The sequence below is a fragment of the Cebidichthys violaceus genome, unplaced genomic scaffold (assembly GCF_023349555.1).
Source record: "Cebidichthys violaceus isolate CVI_PGR_0920_01 unplaced genomic scaffold, fCebVio1.0.p SCAF_156, whole genome shotgun sequence".
Taxonomy (NCBI): Eukaryota; Metazoa; Chordata; class Actinopteri; order Perciformes; family Stichaeidae; genus Cebidichthys; species Cebidichthys violaceus.
The window spans coordinates 153,740-166,457 of record NW_027176325.1 but is presented as its reverse complement, the minus strand read 5'-3'; the positions used below and the strand labels follow the sequence as shown (position 1 = coordinate 166,457).

General features: G+C 41.1%; 2 protein-coding genes across 4 annotated transcripts; one reads left to right on the top strand and one right to left on the bottom strand.

Annotated features, from left to right (window-relative positions):
* Positions 1–491: 491 nt before the first annotated feature.
* Positions 492–7,962, top strand: epoa (erythropoietin a). 2 transcript variants are annotated; one of them, XM_068710468.1, is made up of 5 exons: positions 492–599; positions 5,062–5,192; positions 5,339–5,425; positions 5,616–5,780; positions 6,502–7,962. In XM_068710468.1, exons 1-5 carry the CDS (start codon positions 587–589, stop codon positions 6,652–6,654), a joined length of 549 nt encoding a protein of 182 aa, XP_068566569.1. In that variant the 5' UTR covers positions 492–586; the 3' UTR covers positions 6,655–7,962. The 2 variants fall into 2 exon arrangements, with proteins under 2 accessions (XP_068566569.1, XP_068566568.1); XM_068710467.1 differs by lacking the exon at positions 492–599 and adding an exon at positions 622–1,041.
* A 164-nt stretch (positions 7,963–8,126) lies between these two features.
* On the bottom strand, positions 8,127–10,678 carry pop7 (POP7 homolog, ribonuclease P/MRP subunit). Of its 2 annotated transcripts, none has more exons than XM_068710469.1 (2): positions 10,527–10,678; positions 8,127–9,309 (listed from the first exon to the last, which is right to left on the bottom strand). In XM_068710469.1, the coding sequence occupies exon 2, from the start codon at positions 9,253–9,255 to the stop codon at positions 8,800–8,802; it is 456 nt and encodes a 151-aa protein (XP_068566570.1). In that variant the 5' UTR covers positions 9,256–9,309; positions 10,527–10,678; the 3' UTR covers positions 8,127–8,799. The 2 variants fall into 2 exon arrangements, with proteins under 2 accessions (XP_068566570.1, XP_068566571.1); XM_068710470.1 differs by lacking the exon at positions 10,527–10,678 and adding an exon at positions 10,255–10,434.
* Between the last annotated feature and the right edge of the window lie 2,040 nt (positions 10,679–12,718).

The window sequence follows — 12,718 nt, the reverse complement described above, 5'->3', positions numbered from 1 at the left end:
AATCTTAAAGTCAAATTTCAGATTGTGAAGAGGTTCGATTGATGCCAAATCTTGATTTCTGTGTGGCATCATATGACCTGCGGCCGCTGGATGTGTCCTGGCACGTGACACTAGTCATATTTCTCTAATAAAAGCCTGATGCTTTTGGCAATCAGGACAAAATAGCCCATTTGAGATCTAATTTCAATATTCACAGTCAGTGTTTTGAAAAGATACTGAAATGAAGGTTTCTAAAAAACCATCCGAACAATGGATGGGAAGTCTCCGCACGGCGTTTTTTTTTTCTAAGACGTTATTTACTTATTAGGGCCAAACGTTTTATAAACAGGGATAGTCTATTATTTGGATAACAATGAAAGAAAACAGTTTGGCCTTAAGGGAGGAGGCAGTCTAGATTGTCATAGAAACAATGCAACTTTATTTTCAAAGTCATCAATAAAAAAAATCAAACGGGATCAGTTTTTAGAAACACCTACCGGATAAGTGCAGGAGATCCACAAAAGAGCTTCGTTTCCAATTAAGCGGCAATAGACGGACCTATGGGCCAAACCGCGAGGACCCTGTGAGGGGCGATGTGGACACCGCTATGGAGTTTCCCAGTGAGTTATGGACATGATTATTTTCTCCTCTGTACACCGGCTTTACTAGTTAGTCTATTTTCACGCTTTACGCAAAGGGGGGGACTGCATGCACGGGTCGATGTTTTATCGCTCACCGTGGTGCGTAAAAAGGCGCGTCCTCGTACTTGCGGACTATCACGTTATCTCTATATCCTTAGGGGAGGTAAATAAAAGGTTTTGCCAAACACCGCAGTGATGCAAAGTTTGGTACGTGACTGCTCTCACCAGCAGCACACATGTTTTTGACACGGACCAACACGCTGGTCGGACTAGCGCTGGGACCCGCGCGCTTGGTTGCAGGTTGGACTTATTGGATGCAGTGCCTTTAACTTGAGCCGTACAGTTTGTGCATATGTTTAAACACACGATGTTTCTTAAAAATGCGGCACCTGTTTGCGAATGTTGCAGAAAACGAATAGAGGTAAGAGCGCCTGAAGCATTGGGTCTCGTGCGTAACTTTGTTTGAAATACTTGTGTGCTGCATCAGTCTGTTTGCGCAGTATTTTTTTTTAACACGTTTATCACGTTAATGATACATCATATGTGGACGTAGGCGTGCAGCTTTCTAAGAAGTGGCATTAGACAATATATTCCCATGAACTGCGGTCAACGAATACAAACATGAAGCATGCAGGAAAAGAGTGAGGCGCAAATCAGAGGACAGCTTTTCGGAAAACAGGCAAATATTCAGTATTTTATAATGTGCATGGGTGAAACCTGAATCTTGAGATGTTTTGTTAAATGCCTATTTTCCGAAAAGCTGTCCTCTGATTTGCGCCTCACTCTTTTCCTGTATGCTTCATGTTTGTATTCTTTGACCGCAGTTCATGGGAATATATTGTCTAATTCCTAGAAAGCCTCTGTACATTACTATAATCCTCTCAATAGCCAAAACTACTTTACTCCAAATTAACCCAAATAACAGATGTAGGGCATTGAACAAAGTTAATAACGTGGGGAATAGACAGTATTCAGTCTCAAAAAGACAAAGCAAAGCATCATGTTGTTACAAGGCACTAAATCAGATGGAGTTGCGGGTTTGATTCCCACTAGAGATGTATTATTTCCTGTTACTGTAAGCCACTACATCGTCTGTCATTATTCTCTAGCATGACACAGCAGACTGGGAAGTTGAGGGTACTGAATGCAAAAGCTGAATCTGCAGTTTTTGGCACAGTGGTCACATACTTATGTCAGCAGAAAAGAGAAAAGGGTTATCAAAGGCTATAAGGGATTCCAGCGAAGCCGGACATGAAATTGTGTCAAACCTGTCATCTGATAGCTACTTATTTATAACTTTGTGATGGGGAAGACCTTTTTGTTGGTCTAAATTGCTGAGCTCTCTCTTTGCACCTGCTTGACACAACTTAGTTAATGACGCATGTCTTTTTATTTATTGGTTTGTTTGATAAGTGACAGTGCACATTAATAAAAACATTGCTGTGTAAATGCGCCGGAGTTAGCCAAGAGGCTATTTTTCATCTGTAGTCCCAAGGCAGATGTTACAAAGTAATCCTAAAAACACAATATAAGATTAAATTGACAACGGTATGCAATATTGACCCTTTACAATGCGTGCAGAAACAATGAAAGAAGTGTTATATTAATATAACTTGTATCATCATTCAGGAGACTCAAATGTCAAAGGCATCAGCTCACGTGAGCATCTGGCCATCTTTCCAAAGCATCATGTCACACACGCGGAGTGAAGCTTGCCACTATCCAAGGCACTGCCACTTGGGGACTACGGCTTCCAATTTAAAATAGCAACATGGTTTTGGCTGCTGATGTTGGCACATAAAGGTGTTAACCTTCAGTTTGGCCATAGTCCTGGACTGTAAATTCTACCAGAATGCAGAGAGGGAGAGAGAGTGTGTGTGTGTGTGTGTGTGTGTGTGTGTGTGTGTGTGTGTGTGTGTGTGTGTGTGTGTGTGTGTACACGGTTTAGATTGATGCATTCTCACGTACGCAATGGCCGAGGTAAAAAGGTCAGCGATAATCCTCAAGCTGAGTCACACACACTTATATGAAAGTATTTATAGTGGCCGCGTTTTTTTTGGGAAAATAACAAACGTCAGAGTGTATGGAAAGGAGGCCATGTGCAGACATCACTTTGCCTCTGAAACTGCTGTATGATTTGGTATAAGGTAAAGATAATTTAAACCCTGGGACCAGATTGTTGGTTTTGCTCCAGACTAATAATATAGAAAGATAGATTGTATAAACTTAGAGTATCATATGAGGCCTGAAAAAGACCATATTCACATGGATTTCAAGTCTGCGCTTCAGTTTGAAATGGACAAATTTACAAAAGTCTACTAGTAAATTTACCAGCGTCTCATTAAAGTGGAACAGTCACCTACCAGCCAACTGGGTGAAAACAGGCCCAGTAATAGGATTTATTCCTTGTGTCAAACGCTCTGTAATTCAGTATTCACTCCCACTCTGCTTGTATTCAATACAAGTATAAAATACTTTTCAATGAGCCTATGAATGACACTTTGCAAATGCATGTCCACAAGTTCTAGTGAAAGTCACACACCTGACGACACCATTTGTGTGCATGTATTGGTGTGTGCATGCTCTTATTTACTAGATTGCGAGTGTGCAGGGATTATAAATGCGTTCTCGGGGGAACGAGGAGGCTGTAATACTGTTGCTATTGCACCCGTAGAGTATACAGAAGGATTCTGTGAAACAGAGAGCTGGTACAGTTTGGTCCTATGTGTCATCGACGGTCTGCTCCATGACGTTAGAGTAAAGGGGGCATGGAGGTTTAGATGATTACACGATTGAACTCAGTGTTTTTTTTTTACAAATTCAGATTAATTTGTTCTCGTTATCTGGCAGTCTGGGGACTTAATGTAACCTGTATTTGACCTGTCTGCCTGGGAAGATCTGCTTTATTTCCTATCATCCGTCTGCGTCACACATCCAGGCTTCTGTGAAAGAGCGCATTCAGCATGTGGCACAGAGGAACGAGGCCGGATGCCCACATGACCCACAACAGCAGAACCACTCTCATTGCAAAGTGCATCCTTGGAGTTCAGTGTGCTGCACTCTCCAGAAATATTGTCTACATTTCTGAATAAAGCTGACTAGCGGCTCAATTATAGAACCACCCTGTTCTAAATAAGTGTGAAAACAAGGATACAGTCATTTCTGCACTGTCATGATATCAGCGGGTTTCTGCTCAGAATCCAGGATATCATGTGGTTTCTTAGGCGTGTGAAACTAAATGAATGAGCTACTGCTAAGTCATGCTGATTTCACATGATACAGCTCTAAAAGTCTGTAATTTGTCATTTGTGACACGTATGTACAGAATAGACTCATACTGTAATATGATGTTTATCAAAGACTGATCCCTGAGCAGCTTATTCATCCAGATATCAGCAATACATGCAAGCAAAGGCACAGTATCCCTAGCAACTCAAAGGCTATTGTTTTGTAATTGACCTCTGACCTCGCAGCAAACAGAAATTTGGGATTTTGTTAAGAAGATCAATAATCTGCAAATTTGTTCGCATACATACTTATCTGAAAAGCTCTGGATCTGAATAGGTCACAGATTTAAAGATAGAAATCATATGTCATTACCCCTGAAGCTCGGACCTTACATGAGACGCAGGAAAAAAGTGGCCAGATGTGTTTCCACGTGAAGCCTATGTAGAACGATGAAAGACCTCGACTGACGGCACTGGATGGTGGGCAGAGCGGAGACGTATTACAAAAGACACAGTTGTTCCTAAAGTCTTGTGGCGTTCATACATTTACAATCTGAAAAAAAAAAAAGAGTCCAAATGAGAAGTGGACTGCTTTCTAACGTCAAGTATTTTAACCTGTGGAAATGAATGCAAAGGAGAGGAATTCAAATGAATCACATTTCTTAGAATGGGGATGTTAGTTTGTGAGGGAGAGCCGGTCATGACCAGGCTGCAGGAATGTGTCCTTAAATCATGGATTCTGTCACAGGGTTTTAATTCCCCTCAGTAGCTATAACTGAGATGGCATTTAATTAGGAATCATCGCACATGGTCCAGATGTACAGGACCCGGTCTGTGTATAACTGCATCAATTCGAAAGTATTAGTATTAATGAAAGTGAAAACACACCCTGAGACTGCCTCTGTTCTGCTTCTTGGCTGCACTGTTATGGACCTTAAACTTTGTGTCTCGGTACACACCCGCCCAGGATTTAGGAAGCTGCAGTTGCGTGAAAAGGTTTGAGTTGTGTTTGACTGTTCTTAGATTTCTGCATTCATCTCAATATCATTGGTGCTTTCGCTCAGAATTAAGAGGTAACAAACAAGGATGTAAACTGCAACTCGACTGGTGGGCAGAGGCGAACAACCCCTGAGGCGTTAATTCTAGTTTTCATTCTGTGTCGACGTTCAGCAGCATTTGCGTGACTGTATCTGTGTATCTGTTGTATGTGGCAGGACTGCTTGCCTTGCTGTTGATGATGTTGGAGTGGACCCAGCCAGGCCTGCCGTCCCCGCTGAGGCCGATCTGTGACCTCAGGGTCCTGAACCATTTCATTAAAGAAGCACAAGATGCAGAAGTCGCTATGGTGAGAGGAAAACGTATGCAGTCGGATCTCAGGGTCTAGTTCCTAAGAGATAGTGTGGTCCAGGATATCAGCCATACTGAACGTATGAGCACCACTGGATGGACTTAGCCTAAACACTAACATCACGCCTTTCTTGTTTTTCTTAGAAGTCATGTCAAGAAGGATGTAACCTGTCAGAGACTGTCACTGTTCCCCAAACCAGAGTTGACTTTGATGTCTGGGAGAAGAAAAATGTAAGTAACTAAAGAAAAAAGCTGTATGTTCAAGCAGCCGACAACAGATTTAGATCAGCTGTGAAGTGTAAGTCCACAGACATTTGCTGCCTTTTGGGGACCAGGAACTCTACATGCCTCCTTTGTTCTGTATCACTTCCATAATGAGACTCGTGAAACTCTTGTCCTCTGTCTCTTTTCTTTTGGCAAGGCATTAGAGCAAGCCCAGGAGGTGCAGTCTGGCTTATGGCTCTTACAACAGGCCCTCAGCTCGCTACGGACCTCAGTCACCAACACAGCGCTGCACAGCCACATAGATAACTCCATCAGGAACCTGCACAGCATCAACGCTGTGCTGCGTAGCCTCAACATCCAGGTGAGTGACAGCAGGTTCAGATGTACAAAGTCAATGTTTACCGGAAGCCCTTTGTCACCTTAATAGTGTGAAGAGAACCCGAAAAATTTTGGATTTCTGTTCAGGAAGCGCAGCAGCAAGATTTTTTTATAAGGTCTGTTGCTGCTGCTGCTTCTTTCTTGTAATGAAATGGTGTTTTCTCCAGTAATAGAGAAAGTGGGGGATGTCATGGGACATTCTCTAGAAGTGTGACCTTAAGCTTTTCGTATAAGACTGTGGGCGCTGAAGCTGCTGTAAGACTTTGTCCTTAAAGTTGTGGCAACGCAGCCTTTAAATTGATTCAGGACCGAGCGGAGGCCTTGTGGATAGGCAAACTAAAGCTGAAGCCTGCGTTCCGGCTCAAGGGTCACCGAAATAAAAGTTTTGTCATCGGGAACAGTTAACAGGGTTCTCAAACATGAAAGCTTAGACAAATATGGAATAAAAAAGAAAAAGTTTACAAAGCCTGGGAAGATCATAAATGTATTTTGTTGATACCAAGACATGATCAACAGAAGATGAGAATATTTGTTTAGGACTTTCCGAGATAAGACTGCTGGTGAGATTGTGTGGATGTCCAGAGTTCTAACTTTACAAGCCAAAGGAAATGCCATGAAACGTGTCAATCAATTTTTGCCCCCCAAAAAAAATACATTTCCCAAACTGAGACAAGAGCAACATGTTGCTTTGTATTGTCTTTTAGGAATACACCCCACCAGCGAGTGCAGAGGGGCTAGAGGGAACGTGGAGGGTGTCCTTGGCAACAGATTTGCTTCAAGTCCACGTCAACTTCCTGCGAGGCAAAGTGCGCCTCCTTCTGTTGGACGCACAGGCCTGTCAGCAAGACGTCAGCTGATCTCCCAACTCCAGGAGGAGCTCATTTGTGTTTCCGAAAGGCAAGAGGAGGGACTTGACACTGTTGACCTGCACGCTGGCTGCTGGAAGCAGCGTGCAGAAAGAGAGAAACATTGAAGCCCTCCTCACGTGAGGGTGAGAACGCTGAAAGGAGAGGACAGTCCCAGCTGGGCTTTGGGTGGACTGGAGATGATTGCACCTTGGAATGTAGATGTGAAGCATGGACACGACGAAGCACACACTGACCAAAATGAGGCCTGTGGGAAGCACCGCTCCAATCGCTGGTCTACTGGCACTCTCTTGCACTTTCTGTGTGGATGTTCTTCTCTGTGTGTGTCTGCGTGTGTGTGTGTGTGTGTGTGAGTTAGTGTTGCAACTTTATATCTGTTCGTAACGTGCATGCGTGTCCGTTTCCAGTGAGTTTGACCCCGACACTCACCTCTTTGGAGTGAATTGTGGAGTGAAACACACAGAAAATATTGATTGCACCTGGAAATTGGAGTACTGTGAGGTTGCGGCAGGGCATCCATTTCCACTACAAAAAAGCAAAAAAAAAAAAGAAGAAAAAAAAAGGAGGCCTCATCAACTTTGCCTCACAGTCACGGTCTTTTTTCAATGAATATTTTTATATATTTGCACAAGTTGTGCGATTACTATTTATACAGGTTTTCTACTTTTAAGCTCCAGTCTTAGTATTTTTTAGTGTCTGATCTTTAAGATGTTAGTCAAGCTCTCGTTGCCATGTTCTCTTATGTAACACTGAAAACATTTACGAAGCTGTTTGTTGGCATACTTTGCAATGGCACACTTCCGTCTGACTGCATGTACTATGTACTATGTACCCGACTAGCTGTAGGTTTCACATAGTATTCAAACTAAACATTAAATATAAGGACTAAAAAGTCAGTTCACAGTGAACGAGGGGTCGGTGAGGAGGTGGTTGGAGGGTTGCACGAGATGTCATTATCTGTGTTTTTGATGTTGCCTAACAAACACTGTCTCCACACACTGATAGCCAGACTGCCCGGAAAAAGGCTGTTTTTGCTGCTTTTGCAATTAACATCCTGCGAGGCTGGAATTGCAAACTGTTTTCCAGTATCTGACGTTAACACCGTTTCTTGCCTCCCTGTATTTGTTCGTCATACAGCAGGCAGGCAATTAGTTAGTCATGGGAACTCGAGGCTTTCTATAAAATTGATGCTCAACTCCTTCATACCGGTTAAGTGTTCTTCCTTGTTTTTTCCCGTATTTTGAAATCTTGTTGTGCGAGTGCAAGATGTTTTTAAGGATGTTTGTACATGTTTTCCTTCCTGTTGTTTTGTCCCATCACTGTATAATTTGCTATTTAAATACAAAACATTATTCTTGGATAAAGAAAAGATAGATGGAAACACGACAAGAGGAAGTCTGTCCATTTCATTCATTATCCAGGTCTAGTTCAGGTCAGTGGAGTTAAAGATACATTCCAGCACATTTCATTCAGACTATTTATTTATTGTCAACAAATCAAATACACTGTCTTCATAAAAACTGTCCATTACATATTTTGAACATGAACACCACCAGCAGTTCAACATTCTGCAACCAAATTTAAATAGATTTAGACTGCTGACATCTAGTGGACATTTACTGCAACAACACTTGTATGAAATAAAAGCTTAGTATTTATATATTTGACAACATACACATATGAAAACTGTAAACACTTCAGTTGGGCCTTAAAATTAAAGACACTTGTACATTCACATCTGGCACAGCCATGTCTACAAGTACTTAAATTACACCGAGGTTTCACCTGGCAAACACCTGCTTCAAGACATGCAAAGTAAAAAAAAGGTACAACAGCAATAATTTGCAATTGACAAAACACAAAGACAGACAAGCTCAATATATTTAGTCAACTAAGGTCGTCCCAATTGGAGTATTCCAACGCAGTTTAATGAATTACGTTCAGCCAACACATTGTCCATTCTGCAGTCCTCTGCTGCTGTCCTCATAGGTGTCCACACACACACACACACACACACACACACACACACACACACACACACACACACACACACACACAACAATGTTATACTCACGAGGGAACAAATAGGACTTGAAAACTGATGGAGAGCCTCTGCCTGACACACCTCTATTCAGCTCACTGAGGGTCAGGGTAGAAGACCTTGATATGAATGGCTGAGTTGTTGCGTGTGCGCGTCATTGGCTCCCCGGCCTCATCGGGATCCTCAGGCTCCAGGTCGTCCACGAGCTCCACCGTGGAGGTGTTGGCTGCCAGCTGCAGCGCCCCCTGGCTGCTGGCCTGCAGTTGAAGGGCAATGTTGATGGCCCTGTTGATGGCCAGGCCCAGGCCGTGGACACAGATCTCCCTGTGACCCCCACCTTCCAGCAGCTTCTGACAGCGAGCCAGCTGGGCGCGGAAATCCGTCTTCATGTTGACGTAGACGTCGTTCCGTCTCTTCGGGAGTTTCCGGGGGAGGCGCTTCCTCAGGGTGTACTCCACCGGGTCCATCTCTACAGCTGGAGAGGCGGTGTCAGCGTGCACTGGGGCTGTCTGAGGCATAGAGGACATCCCTGGGTTGCGTGGCTCCGTCATGTTTTTCCAGTGTGTTTATGTGCTTTAGGCAGCAGCTGGGGCCAAATGAGCAAGCTGAGAAAATAAAGTTAGTCGGCAGAAGTTAGTGAAACGTGATCATGATACCTTCCAGCAAACAAACATATCTTATTTAGGGCAGCAACAGTAGCTCTTCATCTGCTGAACAGGGTTTATAAAAAGTAAGGAAATATCAAACAATTCCCATAAACAGTTTCCAAAGCCATTGAAAATGTCTTCACCATCTACAACCAGTCCAAAGCCCAAACATAGCTCAAGGTAATAACCCATCAGACAAAGAAATGGATCCTTAAAACTGAGAAGCTTTACATTATGTAGTTTGCATTATTGATTGAAAAATGTATCGATTATCACACAGGGTAAGTTACTCATTTTTGGTCTATCTAATAATTTCAGCTCTAAATCCTGCTGTAATTCTACTGATACTACAATCAAAAATGCAAACTGAAAGTCAATGAATCGCTCCACACAAATTTAGCTAATTAAAAACACCAAACATTCCCTAATTCCGCCTTCATAGATGCGATGTCAACTGAATTTCTTTGGGTTTTGCACTGATGGTTGGACAAAACAATACATTTAGTGACTTCATTCCGGGCTTAAGGGGATTTTTTTCACACATTTAGAACATTTATAAGACCAAAGGACTAATCGAGAAAATAATAAGCAGAGTGACGATAACAACCGTTAGTTACATCCACAAAGGACTACTAAAAACGAATACCACCAGTAAACAAAAACGGTACGATAGGAATAACACACTACAAAACTACTACACTGTTAACGGATTAGCAGCAAGTGGCATCTTAATACGAGAAGGTGACTATATTGCCGTATAAACAGAAAAGACATATGTCCCATATAACAGTTACCAGTAAAAAAAAAACAGCTGTAGAGACGTGAGCTTGTCAATTAGCTACATTAGCCCGATTGTTGATATCCGGTCACATTTGTAAAACATCAAAACATAGTTTTGTTTGCCTCATATCCAGCAGCAGGTTGTATTTCCACCTGTGTATTAATGGTCTCCAAGTTATCTCGTCTTCCCTTAGTAGTAAAATATTTTCCCGCAGCAAAACCAACGTTTAAATCAAATCTAAATACGCTATGTGACTGAATTTCGGAGTAAGGGCTTTCACACGTTACAAGTTAAGCTAATGCGACTGAGCCCAAGAGCTGCGAGTCAGCTAAGCTAGCTAGCTAGCTTCACGGTGACGCGTTGAGTTGTGCGTCCACGCGATGAGCACACTTACCTTCAGAAGCTGATTTCAAGTCAGAAAAGACGCGTTATATCATCACGATAGTCGTAGGTTGCGTTACATGCATGTATATAACAGCAGCATTCGCTATAGCAACTACTGCTAGCTGTTTATTTCCTGTGTGACCCGGAAGTACACTACCTCGGTCATTCTCCTGAAACAGAAGTGACACGAGGCTGTCGCCACCTATGGGCGCTACATTGTAACGTCTTTTGTCAAAAGTCTGACAGGAGTTTAGGAATAATTTAGGATTCAGATTTGAAAAATCCCAGAAAACTTTCTGTCATCTTTAAAAGAGGGATTTATCTGTTTGTATTCTGCCAGATATCGAATTATGGGCTACTACTACTACTACTACAACTACTACTACTACTTTCCACCAAAAATCACAATAATAACAATAATAATAATAATAATAATAATAATAATAATAATAATAACAATAACAATAACAATAATAATAATGCTAAAAAAAAATATTTTGCAGAATGCCCCTTCTATGTTACATGCACAGAAAATATAACCAATACAATCATATCAAATATATCAAAATAGGCTAAAGCAATAAAATAGAACTTTATGTGTATTAAAAATGTTTAATAATTTAAATAAATTGAATCCAGACATATGCCTACTTCAAGAAACTCACGTGCTAAACTGTAAATCTTCAGAATTCAATAAAGTTGTCTGAATATTATTCACAGGAAAATCACATAAACTGATATTTCCATTACTAACCTAGCCAGCAGATTCATTATATCCATCAATTAACAGTATTAATCTGACCATAGCATATCTTTGCATCCTTAGATAATGTCACAGATTATTATTGGGAGGAATTTTAACACAGATCTCAACTCAGTAATAGACCGTTAAGGAACAGTAAGCAGGACATGGCAATCCATCAATCCAGACATTATATGGAGGAGTTTAAAGTTGACAACAGTTGAGGACTTAATATTAACTAGTCAAATTATTTTCATATTTTTCATTACTTCTCTCGTTTAGAAATCTCTCTCACTGGTAAATCAATCATACAAAGACATAACAGATTCCTCAATTATAATAAGTGATCATGCTACCGTCCCCTTACATCTCCACAGTAAGCAATTCCATAAACAAGCCTCCAGATGGCGCTTCACCATTTCATTGCATAAAGACTTTGACATATTTTTAAGGAAAGAGTGGACATCCTTTATGGACATAAACAACTCTCTATAACTAAGTAATATTACTCTATGAAACAATAACTAAGTAATATTACTCTATGAAACTATAATGAACTAATATTACTCTATGAAACTGCAACAACAACAACAACAACAACAACAACAACAATCCGGTGCAAAATAATCTCATATTCATCCAACCAGAAGCAAAGAGTGACGGCACACAAAACCAATTCATAACTAAAAATCTAATCCCAATATATTTAGGAAACATTTAGCAAGGTCTGAAATAACTAATCAAAAAGCAACGTTTTTAAATCAAACAAATAAGGCATCATTAAGCTAAACTCAGACGCAGCCCACCTAAACCGGTCTCTCTATTCAACTCCTTGAAGAGATTATTAATTAATTGATGAATCAAATTGAAAGTTATAAAATAAAGCTGGAAACATTGTGCTGTACTTCGTTGTACTGCAGATTAACTCTGATGCTATCCAACACTTCTACTTCCAGCCGAGCGAGAGCAGTAAGTGAGGCCATGAAGCACGCAGCCATAAGAGCATTCTGTGGTTTGAGAACCTGACTGACAAAGCACAGTATCTCAAAGGGTCATTTACTTTAATCCTAATTTAGACTCAGTCTTAACTCATTTAAGTTTCATTCTACTTGTTAATTTAATGACGATAACCTTTATGTGGTTTTCTTTCATTTAGCAAAATGTAATCCTCTCTGTGCCTCTTTATATTCTGAATAGTAAAGAGAAGTAAAAAAGTTAATCTAAGTTTAACTACCTCTGGCCTGATCATTGTCAGAGTCAGCATTGGAAACAGGTTGTAAGTGCAGATACTGCAACAATGTGTTAGAGAGACATCCTGACTGATGTTCCACCAATGAAGGCCTGACAGGAACCTTTGGAGGAGGGCTAACAAAGAAGTGCTAACTTAAATAAGTCATATATTGTAAGACTCCGTAAACAGTGTTATCGCTTGACTAATCAAACAGTGTGTATGTTTGATT

Excerpts from the sequence above, each read along its gene's own strand:
- epoa (XM_068710467.1), top strand. The coding sequence starts at position 1,020 with ATGTTGCAGAAAACGAATAGAG. Across the intron at positions 5,193-5,338 it reads AAGATGCAGAAGTCGCTATG|AAGTCATGTCAAGAAGGATG; the intron begins GTGAGAGGAAAA and ends TGTTTTTCTTAG. Across the intron at positions 5,426-5,615 it reads ATGTCTGGGAGAAGAAAAAT|GCATTAGAGCAAGCCCAGGA; the intron begins GTAAGTAACTAA and ends TCTTTTGGCAAG.
- pop7 (XM_068710469.1), bottom strand. The coding sequence starts at position 9,255 with ATGACGGAGCCACGCAACCCAGGGATGTCCTCTATGCCTCAGACAGCC.